The sequence below is a fragment of the Aulostomus chinensis genome, chromosome 17, assembly GCF_037954235.1.
Source record: "Aulostomus chinensis isolate RoL2024-O1b breed Wild chromosome 17, RoL_Achi_v1.0, whole genome shotgun sequence".
NCBI lineage: Eukaryota > Metazoa > Chordata > Actinopteri > Syngnathiformes > Aulostomidae > Aulostomus > Aulostomus chinensis.
Genome location: NC_141336.1, coordinates 26,365,527 through 26,390,526, shown reverse-complemented (window position 1 = coordinate 26,390,526; position 25,000 = coordinate 26,365,527). Strand labels below are relative to the sequence as shown.

The following is a 25,000-nucleotide window of genomic DNA, read 5'->3' as shown; positions in this document are numbered from 1 at the left end:
TTTTGTGTTACTGGTCAGAGGAAAGGACGAGTCTGCGTTTGTAGGAGGAGAAGAAGCTGCTGGGGGGCCTGCATCAACCTGCGCTAGGGCCGACGCGCTGAGGTCATGACCCCACAAACCAGAGGCGATCATGTCCCCAGGGCTTCGTGCCAGGTGCCGTTATGTCGGTGCCCTCTGACCTTTTTGTCACAGAGCCATTTGACTGCTCAGTTAATGAACTCTAGCGTCTGAATCTGATTTTCTCGTGGAAGTGTCGCCCCCACCGCTTGGCAGCTGCCTGCCACTCGGAGGACCGCCCTCAAAGGCCATTTGAGCAGTTCTTTCAGGCTCATCAAAGGTGGCCTCGGGTGGAACGAGTCGCCGTTCTCAGCCGCTCAGAGTGTCACAGAACAGGCATGGAGGTCAGCAAGTTAGAGCAGGAACGTGTCTTGCTATCACGTTCTGTGTAGCCTGGGAACGTACTGACCTTTGCTCCTCGCTGTAGATGATCATCATTAGTCTGGACAACAAGAGGGAAGAACCACACTCGCCCAGAAGGGGGTGTGTGTGCGGGCTGAGCACTACGCTAGCAACACCTGGACTGTTACTGTAGCTCATGTCCGTGTTTGCTTGAAGATCAGGTGACCGATATTGGAATGGTAGAGGACTCGAGATGGCTGTGCATTCGTTCTGTGACTTTAGTGAAGCCACAGTCCCCAGCCCCTCCTGCTACCTGCTATGAGCCTCCACTGCCACAAGGGAGCAGCAGCTCAACAGGCCCAGTTTGGTTTGTGTTGTGGATTTGAGGTTTCAGGCGGGTTTGTTTTGTATTAACTGTGCAGGAGAAAAACGTCTCCAGTATGTGACACTCACAAGGAGCTGAAAGGAATAAAATCATTCATGGTTCTCAGTACATGTTCCTCGTGGAACCCAAAAATTGCGTTTCACATGCAAACCTCGGTTTGTTTTCACGCCCCTGATAGCTTCATGTTGCTGTTAGCCTCCTGATAGTGTTCAGGGTTCTTGAAGGGTTCCAATCACTTGTGTGTTTCCACACTGAGAACCTCTTCACCAGTTGAAATGAGGGGTTCCTGATTATGTCACGACCGGCTGTGGAATGTGGTGTAAATGTTGGAGGGGTGTCGATGGCCAGAAAAGATACAGATGTACGCTCGTTGCAGATTTCATGGTACCAACTTAGACTTAATTTTCTTAGTGACAGCAATACTGCAGTTTTCAACGGGCGTCAATGAACGTAAGGTGGAGGGAGGTGACATCTCCAGAGGAGTTGGCCAGCGAGTGGGAACAGGCGTGAGAGGGAGATAAGTGACTGCTGCTGGTTCTGGAGTGTGATTGCTGCGATAAGAGAAGACCACAGCAGGAGCCACAGCTGAGGCTCCAAGCAGGTCTGGAGTACCTGGATCAGTAACTTTGAAGATGTGGGTCACAAGTAGATCACTCATCCCTGCAGACTGCCCCCTGCAGGGCCCGCTGGTATCAACAGCAAGGACGGTGGTAGTGGGCCAGCCTGAGGCTGCGTCGGCTGGCGGCGCCACATCCTGTTCCGGTTCCGCGTTCACACAGAAACCATGCAGGAGATTCAGCCAGGAGAGAAAACTGCAGAAACGGAATCTGTTTACACTCAGTCACAGAGAAAAGGGGACATTCGTGGGGTTCCAGCCCTGCTGGCTAAAAATAACAGATTTCTTTCAAACATTTCATCCATTAGCACAGGAAGGAGTCCAGACACTGGTAACTAAGTTCTCCGGGTAGAAGGTCTGGTTCCTGGTCTACAGGTCAGAGACCTGAACTCAAGTGTGTGGTTCCCAGCAGCTGAAGATATTAGCAGGTTCAGTTCTACATCAGATCCACCAGTAACACCAGACTGGTGGATGTTGGAGGTTCAGTTCTACATCAGATCCACCAGTAAACACCAGACTGGTGGATGGTGGAGGTTCAGTTCTACATCAGATCCACCAGTAAAGACCAGACTGGTGGATGTTGGAGGTTCAGTTCTACATCAGATCCACCAGTAAACACCAGACTGGTGGATGGTGGAGGTTCAGTTCTACATCAGATCCACCAGTAAACACCAGACTGGTGGATGGTGGAGTGGTGGAGTCTTAAAAACCTGGGTTACTAACAAGAGTCTAGAGGAGCCTACAGAGGTCATGGAGGTCATTAAAGGTCATCAGGGGGAAAACAGATGTGATAACTTCCTGTTGGACACGAAAATACCTCATCCCATACAGTGTCTGGCCTCTCTCATGTCTGTCATGTTGCCCTGGCCTCTCATGTCTGTCATGTGGCTCTGGCCTCTCTCATGTCCGTCATGTGGCTCTGGCCTCTCTCATGTCCGTCATGTGGCTCTGGCCTCTCTCATGTCTGTCATGTGGCTGTGGCCTCTCTCATGTCTGTCATGTGGCTGTGGCCTCTCTCATGTCTGTCATGTTGCTCTGGCCTCTCTCATGTCTGTCATGTGGCTGTGGCCTCTCTCATGTCTGTCATGTTGCTCTGGCCTCTCTCATGTCTGTCATGTTGCTCTGGCCTCTCTCATGTCCGTCATGTTGCTCTGGCCTCTCTCATGTCCGTCATGTTGCTCTGGCCTCTCTCATGTCTGTCATGTTGCTCTGGCCTCTCTCATGTCCGTCATGTTGCTCTGGCCTCTCTCATGTCCGTCATGTTGCTCTGGCCTCTCTCATGTCTGTCATGTTGCTCTGGCCTCTCTCATGTCTGTCATGTGGCTGTGGCCTCTCTCATGTCTGTCATGTTGCTCTGGCCTCTCTCATGTCTGTCATGTTGCTCTGGCCTCTCTCATGTCTGTCATGTTGCTCTGGCCTCTCTCATGTCTGTCATGTGGCTCTGGCCTCTCTCATGTCCGTCATGTTGCTCTGGCCTCTCTCATGTCCGTCACGTGGCTCTGGCCTCTCTCATGTCTGTCATGTGGCTCTGGCCTCTCTCATGTCTGTCATGTGGCTCTGGCCTCTCTCATGTCTGTCATGTGGCTCTGGCCTCTCTCATGTCTGTCATGTGGCTGTGGCCTCTCTCATGTCTGTCATGTGGCTCTGGCCTCTCTCATGTCTGTCATGTTGCTCTGGCCTCTCTCATGTCTGTCATGTGGCTGTGGCCTCTCTCATGTCTGTCATGTGGCTCTGGCCTCTCTCATGTCTGTCATGTGGCTCTGGCCTCTCTCATGTCTGTCATGTGGCTCTGGCCTCTCTCATGTCTGTCATGTTGCTCTCTCTCCAGATTAAAAGACAAAAGATAACAAAACATTAAAACCACACATCAATAGAAGCAAACAAGGAGGTCTAAGAGCCGGCTGAGGGCTGCTGATGGACATGGTTCTTATCAGGGGTCTGATTAAGCAATTCGAGAAACCTCTCTCTCTTTCCCTACTGCCCCCCCCCCCTCCCCCGGAGTTCAGGCTCCTCAACTATTAGCATCTCATTACAAGCCATGCCAACAGCTGATTGGGAAATTAAATGTAGCTTACTAAATGTGCATGAATAATGCATGAAAGCCTTGAAGGGGGGGAGAGAGAAATTAGCCAAAAAACAGTTACTACAAAAAGTTAAATATAATAAAACTAAACCAAAATGCTTCATTTAAAAAATGTAGAGATTTTCTTGATGTCCCTCTGCTAAGTACAGAAATTAATTTAAATGACTTTTTCACCCAAAAATGTATTTTCCTTCCAAGTACTCACTACCAGGAGTACTCAGCTCACTGAGGTGTTTCTCCTCCATCACTTCTTAGTGACTCCAGAATGCAGGAAGAACCAGCCATGTACATTTAGCTTGAAGCTAACGGAGACTGATGCTAACAGCAGCTAAACTGGCCAGGAACCTGTTCATGGGCTCCTTAGGTTGTTGTCCGCTGTCAGCACAGAATCACACTGTAATCCAACAGTGAAATTCAAGACAAACAATCAAGAACAAATCCATTTGGAGCTTCAGCAGGGTCTCGCTGCTGCACCGTCACTTCATGCTGGCTCGTTCTGAAAGAACACACGGAACATCTTGGACGCGCAGCATCCTAGAGACCTTTGCAGAGCTGCCCGCTAGCGCGGGAGCCAAACGCATGATGTGATCAGTCAGATAAGTTACAGTTCATACCGAACTGTCAGTCTCACCCTGGGTTTAGCACTGACGTTTGTGGACCTGTTGTTGGCCTCAATATTTAATTGTAGGCATGTAGAAAGCGGCGTTAGGAGGAGACGAGGCTGCCGCTCTACAACGCACATGCTTATTTCAGGGGGAGGGATACGACGAACTGGTGACAGTGAGGACAAATAGATCCTGATGTCTAATGAGCGCTTTGCCTCCACAGCTGCAGCAGAAAGAGGCAGGAGCGTAGAGCTGATTTATGGAAGCGGCCATTTTGAAAGTGGCTTTTCATGACTGAGATGAAAGGGAGACTAAAAATGCTGATTCACCCTGTGCATCTGCTCAGTATCATGCAAATTCTCTTTTAGAACCAGCCCAAGGTTAGAGATAAAGAGTTGTCGTGCAGCCGTACCCCAGCGACTCTGTCTGAGGTTGTCACGGGCCGTGACAGCGCCGTGGGGAGGCTGATTAGTCTGGCTTCTCTCTTCGTGGCGTCTGCCACAGTGATAATCAGTCCTTTATTTGACGTTTAGATTTCCAACATCCAGCCGACTCCAGCGTCTGAGACCATCCAGGTTCACTCCAGAGACCCGTCGCTAGATCTGATGCAGCGGCAGAGTTGGAATTGGTCTAAAATTGATTTCCTATTAGGTTAAAGCTGCGGTCGGCCGGTATCCCAGGAGGGGTCATCAAATGGTCCCTGGAGGGGTCCTGAATCCCCAGCAGTCTGAGCTTGTCAGTGGTTAAATCATGACAGGGATACACGTGAACCTAGGTAGCTGGGAGGGGGCGGGGCTTGTAGAGTGGAGCAGCCTGCAGAACCTCCTACTGACGGCTGCTTGTTTTGGTTCAGCTTAACCTAAAGTTGAGTTCAGCTTGTCAGGGATCTCCATCAGGGGCCTGTGGAAGTGATGAAGAAGTCATGCAAGAGGAAAACATCCCAGTGGACTCAAGAGTCGCTTTAATATGGCGGTTCATTTTTCTTTTTGAGTGTTGGGTTTTGGTTGGAGTTTATTGTTTGTGAATTTCAGACTGTCAGACGATCCTGAGGCAGGAAACAAAGTGCTGCTCGTCCCCTAAGTGTCGATCTCGGCCGTCAAAGAAATCTGTTCCCTTTAGAGGAAAAAATACTTCCCTCTGAAATGCAGCAGTGCCAGCATAACGTGTGTTAAAAATGAAGCAGCAGGATATAAAACTATACTCCAGTGTAGTCGTGTATAGATTGAGATCAACAGCGTCCAGGAGATCCTCAGGAGTGCACTTCCCTCTCCCACCAGGAGAGGTCAGCATTGTCTGCTTCCTTGGGAGATCAGCAGGTCTGTCCTCCCAGAGGAGAGGAGGGTGCTCAGCTCAGATAAGTGGCCATCACTGCTCGTTGAGCTGCGGCTCTTCTGAGGGACACAATGTAAATAGAGGGGCGGAGCTAGATAACTGCTGACCTTGACAAGCTTGTGTCAGCAGCTTATCAGCCAAACAAGTGTGCAGCGGCAGGAGAATCCTTGAGGGGCCTGGAGTGGAGGGAACATTTAACATTTGCTTCCCAGCTGCCTGCTGTAGTTAGATCATCACCAACACACTAATCTCCAGCGACAACAACTGCAGTACAAATACTCCGTTCCTCTGTCACCACTGTTCCGTCCGCCCCACCCAGGGCAAAGACACTGGGGCGGCATGGCGGGCAGAAACCAACAGCAGCTGGTGCTTCGGCCGACACGGCAGTGCTTTTCAAAGAGTAGCCACTAAAACGTGTGTCATAATTAAAAGGCAGCTTTTATTTTCCAGACTCTGCAAATTTTTAATCTCAAGTATTCAACAACTGCTCGTGGCACTAAAAACCAGACAACATATGCAGACCGTACAGCAGTGCAACTTTGAAGATTGTAGTTGTGCTGGAATGTTTTCTTGAGGCATGATAATTTCAATTAAATTGTAGATTTTCTGTTTGGGACGGACAAAACATCAGACAAAAATATGAAGTGTCTCCAGTAATGGTTTTCATGTTTTCCTTTCAGCGAAAGCAAAGTCAAGCCATAATCTTTCAACGGCAGCAGAGACCAGACATGAACCTCAAATGGTTTCTGCTGCTGGAACCTGCAGGACAGCGCCAGTTTATTCATATAACCTCCACACAACCCATCACATAGAACGGTTTCAGCACAAGTATCTTTCTACATAGTCGCAGGCCAGCCTCCAGTCCAGGGCTCCCACGCTTGGATGACAAAAGATGGATGTCATGATATTCTGATGTGGCGTCACACGGCGGGGCCTAATAATCCATGTTCATCAAACCGCAGGAGAAATCTAACGTCACACGGAAAAACGGCTCATCACAATTCTCCCCACTGATGTAGGTCAAATATCATCAGATAACATCCAGCAAACACACACACACACACACACACACACAGGCCTATCATAACAAATGTAGCAGATTTAAATTGATTCAAAATCAGTCTTGACACCCCGCCTACATATTTTAATCCAGGCTTGGCCAAGACTGAACCTGCAGGTCTTAAATGACGCGAGTGCAGCACAATATAATAACATAATATATATAAATATGTAAAAATGGCGTGTTTGTTGCGCCCTAACTGGTCCAACAGAGCACCAGTTAGGGCGCAACAAACAAACCTATTTGAGGTTCAGTTGCACACAAGCAAGCAGATCGTCTGAAAGCCATTCATCACACACAAGCCTCATCATTCCAGACTACTAATCATGGCGGCTGTAAACAAGCCAGCGCCGCATCACGCGTGTGTTGTGTCTCGTGCCGACAAACACGACCTGATCAGCAACGCTTGCGTCAGGGCTGGAATGAGATCCGTTTCTGGACGGGACCTCATTTAAGAGCAAAGTAACAAAGTAAACCCTGAGGTGTGAACGCTCCCAACAGCGCTTCGCCCCAGTGCTTCGCTGCAGACGTTTTCATCGGCCGTCTCTGGGAGCGTTGGTTTGAGTAGGAACCTGCTCCGTACATGTTTGAAACAAGTGGGTGGAACTGGACGGTGAAACCTCCCACGTCATCTCTGTCAATGAAGTTGTCACAAATGTGAGCACGCAGGCCTCTGGAGAGCTTCTCCCATTTCATAGGTCAGTCAGATCACACGTTGAGGTTTTTATCCTCAACAACTTCAATTCTCTTTTGTGCTCTTCACAATTAAAAGCAGGAAAAATCCTGGATTGAGGGTGTGAAGCGTCTCAGTTGCTTGGACGGGTTCCTCTCAGCCAAGGCGACGCCATCTTAGAGTTGGACCGGACATCAGCTTTGGCCCTCTGGGCGGTGCTCGTTCGTAGTTAGCAACGTGTCTGGACCGGGTGTGTTTCTACCAGGCGTGACTCAAAAGGTGTTCTCATGTTCCAGTCAGCGTTTGCTGCATTTTCATCGCTGATGAGACCTGGCTAGCCAGCTAGCTAGCATATTAGCATGTCAGAGCACCAAGCACTTGCTCAGCCCACCTGTAAGGTTTGGTTTCTGTAGGCTCACGGACGTGAAGTTAGTCAAGCACTTGAACACCCGCCTCGGAGTTTGGATGGTGAGTGTTTGGACCGGCACAGGGGAGTGGACTATCACGGGGAGACAACGCCCCGTCTCTGTCCCTCGTCACTTGAGCCACATATTTTGGTGTTCCTCTCATCACAGTGGGAGAAGCAGAGCCAGGGCTTACGACACTGGGCTGCTGGAAGAGATAAAAAAATTGCCTGTATTTTTCCCACCTTGTTGTATTACTGTTGAAATAAATGACATTCTTAAGACGCGGCGCAGCAGAGGGGCCTGAGCTGAGCCCCACTCTATTTAGATACCATACATTCTGTTTCATTGTAGGAAACGCTGGGGGATTTCTTGTGAATGGCGCCGCTAACTCCTCAGGCTTCACTGCTATAATACTGGTGAACGCAGACTATTGACTACACAGGCTTAAATCTTCACACAAACACACATCCACTCACAGTGGCCCTCTCCCGGGTGACAGGCGGCGAGATGAGCCCCAGTGAGCTGAGTAACGAGCTAATCATGAGCATCCCAATAATAAATAGGCCTTGTTCATAGTCCACTAATCCCAGTCATTTAGCCTCGGTGTTGCAGCAGAAATCAATTACGGCAGCTGGGCTCCCAGTTTAGAACCAGCTCATCCTCTGTCTCCCACTATACTTTAACACACTGGTATTTATGCTGAGTATTTGGAAGACATATTGTGTTGTTGTCGGGGCACAGATGCCACACCCCCACGTCTACCTCCGGCCCCGCCACTTGGCTTTGGTCTGCATGTCCACTGATGTTCTCAACACTTGGCAACCTTTTGTGATGAGAGCGACTGGTTTGCAATATGAGCTGAGATGTTAGAGGAAATGTTCATTTTTACAATATTATTCTCATTTTTATGGGAAAAGCCGTTAAAATGATAGTTGTGATTGTTGTGAGGATCTTTATCAGAGATGTTTTCCTGATTCGTAACGAGGACGTGGAGGCCGGGCGTCCCGCTGCACCGCCATCCCATCATTGAACAAATATGACATCTTCCAGCCCTGAAGGACACTTTTACTCGTGATAATTTCTAGAAACAGCAGCAGTACAACCTGAAACATGTATAGTGTTGCATTCTCCATGATGCTGGGGGTTGTTCGACTGGAGCGCTTGGTAACCCCCCAGTTTGTCCAGAGATGTCTGGTCTGCTACTGGTGATGAGCATGTTTGATGGTGGGTTTTTCACTGTGGCCGGTGAGATTCTGAGTGTGCAGCGACCAACGTGAATGGCGGAGGCTGCGATCTCTCTCGCTCCTTCAGTCAGCATCACTTGTTAGAAGATTCATCTTGGTGACACATTCGACTCTCCAAACTTAATTTCAGCAAATGGCTGGTTCTTTAGGAAGCTTGAGGGATTCTGGCTGGTACTTCCTGTTCCCCCTCCTGGGGAAGTACCAGCCAGAATCCCTCATTCTTCCTAAAGTCAACAAATTTGACTCCTTTCCCTCCCAACCATCCACTATTGGAGGCGTTGGTCCTGGTGGGACCCTGATCCAGGTCTTTATGGATCAGCTGATGTTGTGTTGTGGTTCCTGCTAACATCTCCATGGGTGGGTGATCAACCAGTCTCACTTCCTTCATCACTCAGACGTGGCGCACGCCACCAGATCTCCTGCAGATCTTCACTAAACTAGGACATGAGATGGAAGACTCCTTCTGAGACGTCTACTGGGGGATGGCGGTGGATGTGAGCGTGGTTCTACTGGTTCGGTCTGGAGATCAAGACTCAAAGCAAGCTGATGAAGGGTCAAATGTTCAGGTGTCCCTTCAGCAGAACAATACAAGTGGCGCAGGTGCATTAGGAGGGGTTGTCGATGAGTGAGTCTTGAGGAGTGATTCTGCGTGACATGCATCGCTCCTCCTGTTCCTCGCCAGGCCTCCTTCATTCCTCTGGAGAGCATCGCGGGCTCAAGGGCAGATGATGAGGAGAATTCACTCAGGGTCTCGTATCAACGTGCGTCAGTCTCCTGGAACCACTGAGATACTTTGGCCTGTTTGCTGTTTGTAACCTGACAGTCCAGTGACCATCATGACATCACGACTGAGGCTGAAGACGAAACCCAGGTCACCTCTCGGTCGGCCTGTGTGAGTTCAGAAGCATGAGGTGAATCGACCACACGAGGGGCATGTGTGTCCCGCTACAAGTCGATCCAGTTCTTACTTTGGTTGTCTGAGGAGAACCTGTGGGGATGGGAACCGGTCTGGATCTGTGTGGTGCTGATGAACCTTGTGTGCAATCTCTGGGTTGTCCGCAGCCCTCAACAGGCAGAATGGAAACACACAGTTTGCCGTCTGTTTGTAACGGGAGCAGACGGCTGTCCACCGGCCGTTGGGACGGACGAGCAGCCCACGGGCCACAGCTTTCATCACAGCAGTAAAAGGGAGTTTACTGCTGAAAGATACTTCACGTGATGTACTGACTACTGCAGTATAACTCAGTATGAAGAACTCTGATGATCTGTGTGTCTCAAGGCTGTGAGTATTTATTGATGCTGCAACGAGAGAATCACAAAAGAATATTTGGGTTTACTTAAGAATTTTTTGCAAATGTTTAGCTAACGGTTCCAGCCGTCACGGCAGCTTCCAGCACGGCATCTTTCCATTGGTGGCCCCTCCCTTGTGTTTGACTTGGTTCCAGCGGAGGTAGTGGGGGTTACTGGTGTTGTGGGGACCAGTCTGCATTCTTGCCTAAGTTCATTACAGGTTACAAGGGTTGGCAGCTGAATTTAGAACCTTTGGTTAATTGTTCTGAAAAGAATCCAGTGTGATGATGCATTGATAAACGTGGAACCCTGAAGGTCATCTTCTATCACTTCACTACGTTTCTGGCTGCTTAGCTTTGTGTAACCTCCTAATATTTGTGATCTTCTGCCCATTGCTTCATTTCGTCTCTTCAATCTTCTTTCTTTCACTTCTTGAAATACATCTTCTTTTCATGTCCCCCATCTTAGCTTTCTCCATCTTACTTCCTTCATCTATTACACAGTATGCTACACACACACACACACACACACACACACTCACACACTCTCACCCCTCCAGCCTTGTATTTACCGTCCTCTCCTCTCGGCGTGTAGAGAATCCAGAGGCCTTCATCTCTGTGTTGTAGCACAAATTAACACGTGTCTTGCTCACCAACGTCTGATTTGATTGGATGATACACGGGGGCAGTGGCCAGCCCTGGCCTATCCCAGAGCAGTGTGTCTCATCATTGCCATGGTGATGTCATCCTCCAGCTGTGAGCCCGCCTCTGTAGGACAAAGCATCCTGATTACTGGGAGAGAGCAGCAATGATGAATCTGAGGCTGGCAGCCATGTGCAGCTCTCTGACACGTCTTCAGGTGATCAGGCTGTGAAGAGGGACGTAATGGGAGACATGGAGGTCAGCTTTGTTGACAAGGTTGTGTTGGAGAACATCGCTGCTACTCTTCTCTCATGTGTGAAGCACTGCAAGAACGAGACTGTGAGCTCATCTACTGAGAAACCAGATGGTTGAGCTGGTGGAGACGCATGTCGGTCCTCCTGGTTGGAACAGATGAGAGGCTGCTGTAGAAGATGGACGAAGACGGAGGCAGAATCCCACTTTACAACCTTGAGAGGAAACTAAAGTGGGCGAGAGAAGTGATAAAGTGCAGACACCTGTGAGTCGTAGGAAGGAGTGTGAAGGAGAAGAGGATGGCGAGTGGATAGAAGAGGACAGCTTTTAAGACTTAAAGTGACACTTCACTCAAAAAAAGTGTCTTAACAGCGGCTAAATTGTCCGTTCACCAACTCTCCAGGTCGTCTGGGTCTCCAGTGATCCACTAACACGATGACTGGACATCAGAACTAACTGGAGCAGTTCTGGTTCAGTTCACTGTGAACGAGCCTGTGTGTGTGTGTGTGTGTGTGTGTGTGTGTGTGTGTGTGTGTGCGCTCTTATTTAACTGATGAAATGATTGACTAATAACTCCCTGTTCAGTGCTGCTGTTAGCATCAGTCTCCGTTAGCTTCAAGCTAAATATACGTGGCTGGTTCTTCCTGCATCCTGGAGTCACTAAGAAGTGATGGAGGAGGGAGAAACACCTCAGTGAGCTGAGGACTCCTGGTAGTGAGGACTTGGAGGGTGAAATAAAGAAGTGAAGTAGTAAAAAAACAGCCCTCTAAAGGAGGCCAGCGGTTCTGACTGTCAAACCCAATAAAGAACAATTTCTAGGATACTTCAGCAATATGGGCTGCACGGTGGAGCAGTGGTCAGCACTGTGGCCTCACAGCAAGAAGGTTCCGGGTTCGAGTCCCGGCTGCAGCACGGGGTCTTTCTGGGTGAGTCTCCATGTTCTCCCTGTTCCTGCTGGGTTCTCTCTGGTACTCCAGCTTCCTCCACAGTCCAAAGACATCAATTTGGGGACGAGGCTGATTGATTCTCTAAATTGACCGTAGGCGTGAATGTGAGTGTGAATGGTTGTTCGTCTCTATGTGTTGGCCCTGTGATGGACTGGTGACCTGTCCAGGGTGAACCCCGCCTCTCGCCGTAGATGCTGGGATAGGCTCCACCCCCGCGACCCTTAATGTGTAGGAATAAGCGGAAGATGACGATGGATGGACTTCAGCAATATTTTTTTAGTTTTCAACTTGAACTGGAGAGACTTGTATAAGTACTGCTGGTACTAGGTACTACTACAACTACAGGTACGACTCAATGTATTCTTTTCTCATTTCAGGTGTCAAAAAAGTGGTTATATTTAAATGCAGCTTTTGGACGTGCAGCTCCAAGTGAGGAGCTTCATCTTAAATGGTACAGCGTTGTTACGACCAGGAACTGAATGTCTCAGCCAGACGTGGTTCTGAACCAGCTCAGGAATAACTGGTGTCAGTGGAGTCGGCCGGCGCCGGTGGAAGTTGTTTCTGTCCTACCTTTGTCATCATTGCCCAGACGACTCGCATGTAAAACAGCCCCTGGGAGGAGCGCTCTGTGTGTGTGTGTGTGTGTGTGTGTGTGTGTGTGGGGAGGGGTTACAGAGGTTAAGGGGAGCTAATTTCACGGCTTTTTATTTGCGCGGGTCTCAGGAGAGGCGCTCTCCATAACCATTATCACCCCCAGCTGGTACACACATCAGTGGCTTTGATGCTAGTTTCTGTTGACTTGTAAATGTTCGCTCTCTCTGAGACTTGACAGTTGGTCTTGAATTGATCAATGTTGTTTGTTTAACTCTAATCACTAATTTTTCAAAAATCTAAATCAGTAACCCAGAGCAACCGTCTCAGATGACTGTCGGCGAAGATGTCAGGAGACAGGAAACAGACCTGGGAGTTTCTGAACTCTAACATCAGGCTGAAGTTCTGAGGGGAGGTGGTGGAGGCCATCAGCTCCACTGAGATGAAGCTGATGGAGGAAACACAGATTTCCTCTCAAGCGTCATCAAACCATGTAGTTAGTCATGAAGTTTGATTCATATAAGATAAAGATAAGGTAACACTGGAGGGAAAATTGCCAGGATCCCTCGCTACAGCTCAGGTGTGCAGCCATGGTTCGGATGGAGAGGCGTTCCGTGGTCTCTGGAGGATGGGTTCTAATGCCTTTGACAAACTCGCTCATTTGTAAGTTCTGAAGTGAAGAGCAGGATAATTGCCGTGCTGAGACTGAGGGAAGAGTGGATTTCATGGTTCAGAGAAGCTCTTTGTAGATGATCTGTCAATCTCGGGCTCTCCGGGTCACCGTGTGCTCGCCATGTGCTTGCCGGTCTTTGATGTTCCACTGTAGCTCGTCTCAGTCCTCTATGAGAACCTCACACTGCTTCAGAACTGGGTTTGGGAATGTTCTACAGTTTTTTCCAGAAGTGGCTACTTCCGTCTCCTTTGTTGTCCGTGTAGATGTTTTTCTCCTGAGGGAATGACCACCTCATCACATCTCCTGTGAGGACATGGAAGGGTTAACCCTGTGTCTGCCATGTCCCTCTTCCATCAGATTAGATGAGATGAAACTCTCCTGTCATTGCACACGTCACAGGTGTGAGGCAGCCAGGTGCAGTGTGTTTAACCGAAGTTGCACAAGCAGTAACTGGATGTGTGTGTTGTAGGTTCATCGCCGCTCGGCGGAGCGTCTTCGAGATTTGTGCTGCGCCAACCGTGGTACCTTCATCAAGGTGGGCCAGCACCTGGGTGCTCTGGACTACCTCCTCCCGCAGGAGTACACGTCCACGCTGAAGGTGCTGCACAGCCGGGCCCCTCAGAGCAGCATGGAGGAGATCCAGCAGGTCATCAGAGAGGACCTGGGCAAGGAGGTCGGTCCCCCCTGCTGCACTTTCATGTTTTATGAATTTTGGTTTTGTGTACATTTTTTATTTTATTTCCAAGCATGCAGAGGTTACTGAATATAAGAGGTGTAAAGTAGGAATGACCTCCAAGTGATTCACACACCCTCAACGCTCCCTCCACTGGCTGGTTACCTGTCGATTGACTGTGTTTGCCAGGTTCGTGTGGAGCTCCTTGTCAATGAAACGTCCTGTTGCCCCCCAGTGATTCACTTGGACGGATCGTTGGTCCCTGTCTGACTTTAGGAATCAACTTACTCCCCTAACAGCCATGAGATACATTGTTGGATTCACATTATCAGCTTTATTTTTTAAACGGAGGTTTGAATTCAGTTAATTTCCTCCTGTTTCTTGGTGGAATGTCATTATCCCTGAAAAGGCGGTAATAAAAGTGCTCTGCCTCCAAAGAGCAGCCGAATGAATCAGCCCTCCTCCCGCTGGAGTGTCGGCAGAAGAAGTGACACTGATGAGCGTCGCCAGGCTGCTCTGGAGTCAGCTCCAGCATCGTTTCCGTTTGAGTGCACACATGCTTGTTTTGTGTATGTATGCACGCGTCTGTTAGATATTTTCATATCAGAGTACTGAAGTGCGGCGCTGTTTTCAGCACCTTTCAGGATGGCATATGTATTCCCACTGTGTGTGGATTTGGACAGCCTCGCCTTATGGCTGTCATTTCCTCCCGACACCGACACCGCTGAAAGGCCAGCCTGTGCAATATGTCATCCTCACAGATTTTTTTGCAGGCCGGATATTGTTGGTTTGAAGGCGTGACAGAAGGATGCACCCGTGTGTTGTGGCTACTGGTTGTGGTGTGTAAGAGTCGCACGTCTGGTGGTTATCAACCTCAGCAACAAGAAGCCATGATGTGAACCGCCTGGCTCGGACCGCTGGGTCACTTATCCTCACACGATGACGCTTTTTTTTTTTTTTTTTTTTTACCTGAATCATCGTGTTTGCGGATCGTGGAAGTCCTCACAAGTACGGGTGGAAACAGACCCAGAACTGAACCAGGTTGTTTATCATTAGAAAACAGAGCCGGCCCAGAACCTGGTAAGCCCAGCTCTGAACCTGGGCCTGAACGACTCTGATGTCAAAGTTGCTGACGATTTTTCAGGTAAGAAATTCCTCAGAAACCAAATTTGTGTGTGAGCTAATGTAGCGGGTCCTGGTCCTGGTGCTGCTGACTGGGACGGGACCCAGAATCCTCAATGATCCGATTCCTCACCAAGAAAGTTGCTAACAAACTAAATTGTCTCCTTCAGCGCTGCTGATTCCCTCGTTCATTCAGCGTTGGTCACCTTGACTGGGTCAGAACCTTCTTGTTGTGCAGCATCATAGCACACACAAAGGTCACTTCCTGTGTCGGCCATGTTGAAAATGAAGGTTTTGTACTTCAGTCTCCGTTACCACGTCGCCACTCAGCTTTTTCACACCTGTGGTTCTATGAAGGCAGGTCTTGCTTTGCTGACCCCCCCACTGCGAGTGTCCATAGCTGCTAGGCTAACTAGCAGTCAGGTGATGGGAGGAGGATTTGTTGTGGTACTTTGAGTGTATTGAAGTTTTGAGCCCAGACTCCAGGATTCTTCGGGTGTTCCTGTACAGCAGTTCAGTTCAGACAGGTTCCAACCCTCAAGGGGAAGTTTGGTTTCCAGCAGCACCAAAGAAAAAAAAAGAAATTAAAAAACACGAGAAAACACATGACACCACAACAGAAGAGAGAGACTTCCCCTGTCAATCACTTGGAACGTATGGAACACTTCACCTAGTGTTCTGTTGCCAGGGGAACGTGTATCTCTGATCAGACCACAGAACCAAGTCCTCCAAGAGACCCAGTGGGCCTCCTGCAGAAATGCAGTGTAGCCAATCAAAGAACCTCTCACCTGTGGACGGCAGGAAACGGCAACAGTTCCATCTGAGGAAGTGAATAGAGCCTTCATCAGATGTCTGAAGACAGATGAAGAACATAGAACATGGACGCGTCCGTCGCCACCAGATCCTCAGTCTTACATACGAGAGTTTTCAGAGTGGAGGCTTTGATACCGTCTCTAATTTCTACCCCTCCAAGCTGGAATGATTTATGTGACTTCCTCCAGCTGGGGATGTGGCCGGCCGCCACCTCGCCATGCTGACACAGACACCAGTGTGTTGCCATCCAACTGCGACGCCTTGGGGGCCATTTTATTTGTGCCATAACTCATTTTAGAGAACGTATGTCAGTGCAGTTCTGCCCTCTGGGAGCAGAACCCACGCGCACACATTAGCATGTTTATTAACAGCTGAGATTAGCATAGCCAGTGACTGGGTGCTAGGAGAGGCTGCAGGCCATCCGCTGGTCCACCACCGGAGCCGCACATCGGCAGCCTTACACAAAAGGCCCAGAATTGTTTATTATTTATTACTGCAGCTAACAAATCTGCAGCAGCCTCTGACAGTCCAGCTGCCAGCACTGAAGACCGTCCTGATTTCTGACGTGTTTTCACACACGTGTTTGCTGCTCTTGTTGACTCGGCCTGGACGTTTCAACTGGAACAGCTGCTACTTTTATTTTTTGTTTTTTAGTATGATAATAAATGAAATTAAAAGGAGCCTTTTTATCTTGTCGTGCTTTTAAGGGCCATTTGTTGGACTAGCGGCTCTTGAATTTCTCACTGCTGCTTCACGTGACACCTCCATCTGAGAAATTACACATTTTCTTAACCCATGAAGCCACTTTTTGCATGTCAGGTCCCATTGGGTGCTCGTCGTCATACTGCGCTCAGACAATTTCATTCCATTTAGCATATTTGCATAATGAATAACTCAGCTGTTCCCACACAGGCTCCCTGGCTGTTGCATAATTTATCATTGGGTGGCATCTTCTAGCGTGAGCCCCTACCTGATGGGCCTGCATGTTCAAATTAGCCTCTTTTCATGTTTCACGAGCTACAAACAGCCTGGGAATAACCCCCCCCCCCCCCCCCCCGGTAGAGGTATAAAGATGAGATTCCCCAACACAAACTAAACAGTCATATTTGGGGGTTTATTGCATGGGGAGACATGATTGTGGTACTTTTGCAGGAGTATTCATCATTTCCAACATGTTTCGAGGTACTGCGTAAGATGAATGGTCCACTCTAGGAATAAGAGGAATTGGAATTAGGGGAGATACCAGTGTAGGAGGAGGCCTGCTGAGAAGTTGACTTCAGGGAGAAAATAAGTTAGTAGTTGCAAGAAAGTAGCTTTGTCAAGATGAAGGTTTAATTTAGTTTGACCCGGGGTAGCAACACCCCTTAACTGGATCATACAAAATGGCGGCTGAGGGCTAAAAATAGAACTCCGTCGCCTGATTCCAACATTTGCAGACAAAATGAAGTGAAGATGAATGGCACACTTTTAAATGATACACGAGCAGTTCTAAACGCCAAATTAGATCTACTGATATGTACAAGTACAATATGACCTGGGACACACGACTACTTGTTGGAGTGTTTCGGAGCGGCGTTAGTCGGCTGTAGCTGCTTACCGCCGCAGCCTCTCTCTGTTTGCCACCACTGGGTTTGCTGCCTCATTGGTCCCTCGTCGGCAACAGCAGATGAGCTAAGACTGATGGGTGTGTTATCCTGCGTCTCTCCTACACGTGAAGAACCTCGGGACCACAGGACTTCGCTGTTACCACACGACACAGACGTGTGTGACCAGTGTTGTGTTTTAGAGAAGAAAAGGCGTCTGCATCTGAAGTTTATGATCAGAAGACATTTTGGTTTGTATTTTCTGTTTTCGGTGGAGGACGATGGCAGTGATGAATGATTCGGCCTCCAGCTGGGAGGATACGAGGAGCAGGAAGTACTGCGGTTTATCAGACCCCACTGCTTCCCAAAGAACTCCGTCACTGGAAGAATGTTGCTCAGTTCCCCAACAGTCAATCCAGTCCATCCAATGCCCGCTCTCATGGGCGCCATCTGGCTCCTGGTGAGAATTTTCCAATATTTTTGAAAGAGAAGAATCAGGTCTGGATCAGCTCACCAAGACCCAACATTTCTATTCTGGCTCTGACATCATGTCGCTCAAATCACAAAAGTCGGCGACACACAACAGTGAGGTGCGAATTCTGGTTTGTGTAATGAACACATTTATACCTGTGCGGTGGCAGTGGGCGGAGCCTCCCCTGCACACAATGAGTCTGTTTCGATGACTGTGGGTCCCTGGGGAGTTGTCTTTAACCCTAGAACCCACACAGTAATTAGTGATGAGAAGCCAGTAGCAGAGGAGCATATGTACTCAGGGTACACTCGAGGTACTCGGTGTATAATTACTCCAGCTCATCTGTACTCCGCTGCTGATCTTGGTAAAGGACTTCTTTATCTTGTTGGTCCTTTTCAGTGAAAAATCCATCAAAGAGGTTTTCTTCAGTCAGTAGAAACGGCACCGTTAGCGTTCGTCCAGTAGAGCGTCTTCCTGGGTCTGATGATCGCTGTAGGATGTCTTGTGATTTGGGGTCAGCGTGGGGGGGTTGGCAGAATGATGGGGTGACGTGTCCGGAAGCAGCGCTTCTGGTTAAGAATGAGTCAAAACTCTGTTAGCGGTCATCAAGGTAGCAAGAATCTAACGCACCGCTGCTGGGGGATCTGTCGGACCTGCAGGTCTACACGGAGCTGCTCTAAGAGTCCAGGTTCACACAGACCTGGGTCCCGCTGCAGGTGAGCCAGCAGCCCCGTCCAGAAGACTCAGCGTTGTCGGCCATTGCTGTTGATTTATTAGTGTTTTCACCCCCACAATCATCTCCTTAAACCTGTCAGACCATAACCTGGTTACCCCCCGTCTTGCAGCTGTCCGACTTATTTGTCTCCTTCGAAGAGAAGCCTCAGGGTGCCGCCTCCTTGGCTCAGGTCCACAAGGCCGTGTTGCATGATGGGAGGATGGTGGCAATCAAGGTCCAACACCCCAAAGTCCAGAAACAAAGCTCCAAGGACATCATGGTGATGGAGGTGAGTGGCGTGAGTGCCAGCTGGATGTTCTGATGCTTCAGCTCCTCAGTGAAGGTGAGACAGCACTCAGGTTCCACATCAGGAACCTGCAACAGTTCCACCGTGGTCGGTCAGTCCAGTTCTGCTCTCATGGTACCTGACATTCAGATTTAGGAAGTTATTTTGGGATAATGATCATCTTTGAAGCCGAGTAGGTAGTAGTACTAGTAGTACAATTGGGTACTAGTACTATTATGTTACTACAATTCAGCAGGTTAGTACTAGTGAGGAGGACAGACTTCGCTACATCACATGACCTTTAGGAAACTGAAACTGAAGTTGGTTTTGCTGTCAGTTGGTCACTGTAAGATGAAGTAAGACTGTGGTTGTTGAGCAGAGAACACATAATGAACAAGTCCGGCTGTGTATTCCAAGTACTCGCGCGTAGCTCTCTTCAGCTCACGTAGATGTTTTCACTTCTTCTTTGTGACTAAAATCTGTGAACGGTTCAAGTTAGTTCTGATCTCCAGTCCAAGTGTTAGTGGATCCCTGATCCTCATCTGGATCCAGGAGACCTGGATCACACCAGACCCCCTGGAGAGGTGGTGACCAGACGTTCCTGGACAGTTTAGCTGCTGTTAGCATCAGTCTCCGTTAGCTTCAAGCTAAATATACGTGGCTGGTTCTTCCTGCATTCTGGAGTCACTAAGAAGTGATGGAGGAGGGAGAAACACCTCGGTGAGCTGAGTACTCCTGGTGGTGAGGACTTGGAAGTCAAAGCATGTATAGGCAGGTACTGAACCACCTGCCCTAGTTCCAGCCCCCCTGCTCTGCTGTGTGTTCCAGGTGTTGGTGAGGGCGGTCCACTGGCTCTTCCCTGACTTCGCCTTCATGTGGTTGGTGGAGGAGGCCAAGAAGAACATGCCCCTGGAGCTGGACTTCCTGAATGAAGGACACAATGCAGAGAGGGTGTCCAGCATGTTGGCCCACTTCCCCTTCCTGAAGGTCCTGCATCTCTCACCCATCTGTGACTGTTTGTCTGATTTGTTCAAACTGATGATTAAGCAGCTGTTCATGAAGGGAGGCAGTCTGTTTAAATGTAGTATTTCATATTATCCTGCACACTGTTAATGGAGGTCATATTTCTCCAGCGTGCGGTGACAGCTTCCTTTGTGCCGTCTTCCTGCTCTTCATAAACTCTAATGGAACAGCGTTACAGAACAGTGACAATCATATTTCCTTTACTAGACAGAGTTGGACTCCATGTCCATTATCATTTAATTTCCATGGTGTCCTTTTGTTAATGTCGGTTTGAGAACTTTTATTAGCTCTGTTGAATATGAATTGCTTTTCTTTTTGCGGCCGTCTTTCTTTCTTTCGTTGAAGTTGAAACCCTGAGAGCTAAAACCTCGGACGTTTGTCTTCCTGTCTTTCGTTTGCTTCGTCTTTTCTACATTTTTAGTTGTATTTCATAGAACAGGGAAAGATCATTTTGTTCAGATTCATTTGGGAGAGATTCCATAGATCAATAATAACAAACTCTGAAAAAATGCGAAATAGATATTTTCTATATTAATTATCTATACTGTCTATAGTATTTAATGACTTCAGATTTTCATCTGAAACTTAAGTCTAGTGAGTGAGCAGCCTGAGGAGTCGGGGCCCGGCTCTCCTGGACGCAGACGCAGGAACACACAGTCGTGTTCACACGTAATCTGATCATGACGAGTGTACAGCTCGCCCCAAGCATGTCACACACGCACACACACACACACACACACAAACGTACGCACACAAACACACACACACACACAAACGCACACACACAAACGTATGCACACTCGCATGCACACACACACACGCACGTGCACACACACTCACACCTGCATGCGCACACACACAATCGTACGCACGCACACACACGCACGTGCACTCACACTCACACCCGCATGCGCACACACACAGAAACGCACACAGAAACGCACACACACAAACGCACACACACAAACGCACACACACAAACGCACACACAAACGCACACACACAAATGCACGTACACAAATGCACACACACAAACGCACACACACAAATGCACACACACAAACGCACACAAACAAACACACACACACACAAACGTACGCACGCAAACACACACACATAAACGTATGCACACTCGCATGCACACACACACACGTGCACACACACTCACACCTGCATGCGCACACACACAATCGTACGCACGCACACACACGCACGTGCACTCACACTCACACCCGCATGCGCACACACACACAAACACACACACACAAACGCACACACACACAAATGCACACACAAACGCACACACACAAACGCACACACACAAACGCACACACAAACGCACACACACAAACGCACACACACACAAATGCACACACAAACGCACACACACAAACGCACATACACAAATGCACACACAAACGCACATACACAAATGCACACACACAAACGCACACACACACAAATGCACACACAAACGCACACACACAAACGCACATACACAAATGCACACACACAAACGCACATACACAAATGCACACACACAAACGCACACACACAAATGCACACACACAAACGCACACACACAAATGCACACACAAACGCACACACACAAACGCACACACACAAACGCACGCACACAAACGCACACACACAAACGCACACACAAACGCACACACACAAACGCACACACACAAACGCACACACACACAAATGCACACACAAACGCACACACACAAACGCACATACACAAATGCACACACACAAACGCACACACACAAACGCACATACACAAATGCACACACAAACGCACACACACAAACGCACATACACAAATGCACACACACAAACGCACACACACAAACGCACATACACAAATGCACACACACAAACGCACACACACAAATGCACACACATAAACGCACACACACAAACGCACACACACAAACGCACATACACAAACGCACATACACAAACGCACATACACAAATGCACACACAAACGCACACACACAAATGCACACACACAAACGCACACACACAAACGCACATACACAAATGCACACACAAACGCACACACACAAACGCACACACACAAACGCACTCACTCTCACGGACTCTGATTCAAGAGGAATGAAGTGATGTGAAGTGAAGAAGCAGCGTTTGCTGTCCTCCTGTCTGTCCCTCTGTAGGTTCCCACCATCCACTGGGACTTGTCCACCAAGAGGATCCTGACCATGGAGTTTGCTGAGGGGGGGCAGGTCAACGACTTGCAATACATGAAGAAACATGGGATCAATGTCAACCAGGTAATACCAGTCCAAGTACACACACACACACACACACACCAACACACAGATATATACAAAAATACTGTCTTTGACACTTTTACTGTTTAAACTGGTGATGTTGTACAAGCTCTTCCTTCCAAGTCCTCACTACCAGGAGTACTCAGCTCACTGAGGTGTTTCTCCCTCCTCCATCACTTCTTAGTGACTCCAGAATGCAGGAAGAACCAGCCACGTATATTTAGCTTGATGCTAACAGAGACTGATGCTAACAGCAGCTAAACTGTCCAGAAACGTCTCTTTACGAACAACTCCAGGTGGTCTAGTGTAGTCCAGGTCTCCTGGATCCAGCTGGAACCAGAGCACCTGTGGTTCTGCGGTAGTGGTGAGCACAACTAGTTGGTGGATTCAGCTGAGACAACTCACTGGTGCTCCTTTGCCGCAGCTACATGATCGTACGGCTGGATTAAGAGTACAAAGACACACTATCTGAGTATTCTTAGACAGCTGATGAGACAGATAGGTAGCTCATAAACACACACACACACACACACACACACACAGTAACAGGATGGAAAGGATTATTAAGTGGCAGTGGCTGGACTCTGTGTCTGTGTGTGATGGATGGGAACCCAAACAGACTTTCCTCTGAACTCAGCCTCTGTAACGTGACCAGAATCAACCCACATCCCTGCCAGTGAAGCCCTTCTTTGTGTTATTGATTATTGATGATTAATGGCTATAGAATGCTTTCATTGGGAATTACCCATAATGTTTTTGAAAGAAACACCTGTACAACGAAATGGATTTACTCATCTTCAGTGACTCCATGTCAAGGGTGAAATTCCTCAGAGAGGTTGAAACTTTGTGGATAGATGATCAGGAAGTGGTCATGTCAGGGATGAGGTATGTTTGTAGTCAAGTAGGCCTCCCCCAGCAGCCAATAGGATCGCTCCATGTGATTGTGGTGATTGAATCAGTAAATCAGCTTTGGTGAACAAAAGTTGATGATCTTCCAGGTTCAGTTCATCAAGATCATCTTCACTAATGAACCCTCTGATGATGTGGAAGCCTGGATGCTATGTTAGCAGTGCTAAGCTAACGGTAGCCTATGGAGGAGCTACACCAGGGTCACCTGACTTCAAGGTCACCACCACTCAGATTCAGGCTTCTTGTGTTTATATCTATAGATATATAGATAGATATTTGTGTGTATGTGTATATATATACTGTATATAGATAGATATATGTGTGTGTATATATATAGATATAGACACACACATATACTGTATATGAGCATACACACAGCTGGACCTCTTGCTTGGCACAAAGGGTCAAATTAATTCTGTATTTATCATCGTCCATCGTCGTCTTCCGCTTATTCCTTACTAGTAAGGGTCATGGGGGGGGGGCGAGAGGCGGGGTTCACCCTGGACAGGTCACCAGTCCATCACAGGGCCAACACATAGAGACAGACAACCATTCACACTCACACTCATACCTACGGTCAATTTAGAGAATCAATCAGCCTCGTCCCCAAATTGATGTCTTTGGACTGTGGGAGGAAGCTGGAGTACCAGAGAGAACCCAGCAGGAACAGGGAGAACATGGAGACTCACCCAGAAAGATCCTGCGCCCGAGCCGGGACTTGAACCCGGAACCTTCTTGCTGTGAGGCCACAGTGCTGACCACTGCACCACCGCGCAGCACTATTTATCATAGTATATATAGTAAATGTATATATCTATATATGTGTGTGTGTGTGTGTGTGTGTATATATACACACACACATATCTCTATATATAGATGGATGATACATGATTAGTATACTACTGTATATTCACTCACTTACATGACGAATCAATCAGTTTGGCCACACTGCACTGTATTATGATAATGGACTGAGTAACATATCTGAGTCAGAGGAAGCAATTGCCTCATGGTGTGTGTGTGTGTGTGTGTGTGTGTGTGTGTGTGTGTGTGTGTGTCTCTGTCTGTCTGTCTGTCTAACCATGAGTCACATCTTCACACTTTAAAAGCTCCAGTTGAAGCCAGAAAATTGAAATCCCACGTGTGGAATTAGAAAATATGGCTCTTGGTGAAATTTCGGTTGCAGCGGTTCTTTTCTCTTGTGATGTTCATTTATATAATTTACGCCTTTTGGTCTAAATCAGTGATTTTGTAAGCGTCGCTCCTGCTGCTTGGTGGTGTGTTCCTCTGCTGGTGTGAGCGTCAGTGCCGACTGAAACAAGCCGGGGAAGAGAGTTGGTACCGCTTCTGAGGGATCAGGGGCGCTGGATCAAATCAATCAAATGCGACTGGTACAGGTGTGTGCATGTACACACTGTCGGACAGTCATGTGACTTGGGACATGACAAGTGCACCCTGGTTTCTCAAATTCAAAAAATGAACAAGAAATGTTGTGAATTAAAGGCAAGAAAATTCTTTATGTGACACCTGAGGAAAAATAACGAAGAAGAAAAGTATAAAGCAGCAACAACTATTCCTGTCTAACAAATGGAAACTTCAGTTCAAACATGAAGAAACTACAAGTCATTAGCAGGATCATCTGCAGGAGTAGATGAGTGCAGCGTTGCTCACCTGAAGAGGAGCATCAGCTCTGGAGAATGAAGATGAGTCACAAGATAGAAAAGTCTGTTGGATGTCCAGGTGAAGGCTTGTAGAGGACCGACTCTTTCGTGAGAATGCAGGACAGTTGAGTCCTTTATTCTGTTTATCGATTGTCCCGTCGCTGTCCAGCATGTTGACCTTTGACCCGTGAGGACGACAGACCACCGCACTGGCTCGATCCACAGAGCTGTCCTTTGTTG

General features: G+C 48.2%; 1 protein-coding gene across 3 annotated transcripts in view; it reads left to right on the top strand.

The window, feature by feature from the left end:
* adck1 (aarF domain containing kinase 1) overlaps positions 1-25,000 on the top strand; it is a 39,495-nt gene that overhangs the window by 7,076 nt on the left and 7,419 nt on the right. For all 3 annotated transcript variants that reach the window (XM_086182609.1, XM_086182610.1, XM_086182611.1), the window contains exons 4-7: positions 13,668-13,871; positions 18,707-18,865; positions 19,691-19,849; positions 22,074-22,190. In XM_086182609.1, the coding sequence (XP_086038735.1) occupies positions 13,668-13,871; positions 18,707-18,865; positions 19,691-19,849; positions 22,074-22,190 (639 nt within the window). The remainder of the gene's footprint in view (positions 1-13,667; positions 13,872-18,706; positions 18,866-19,690; positions 19,850-22,073; positions 22,191-25,000) is intronic.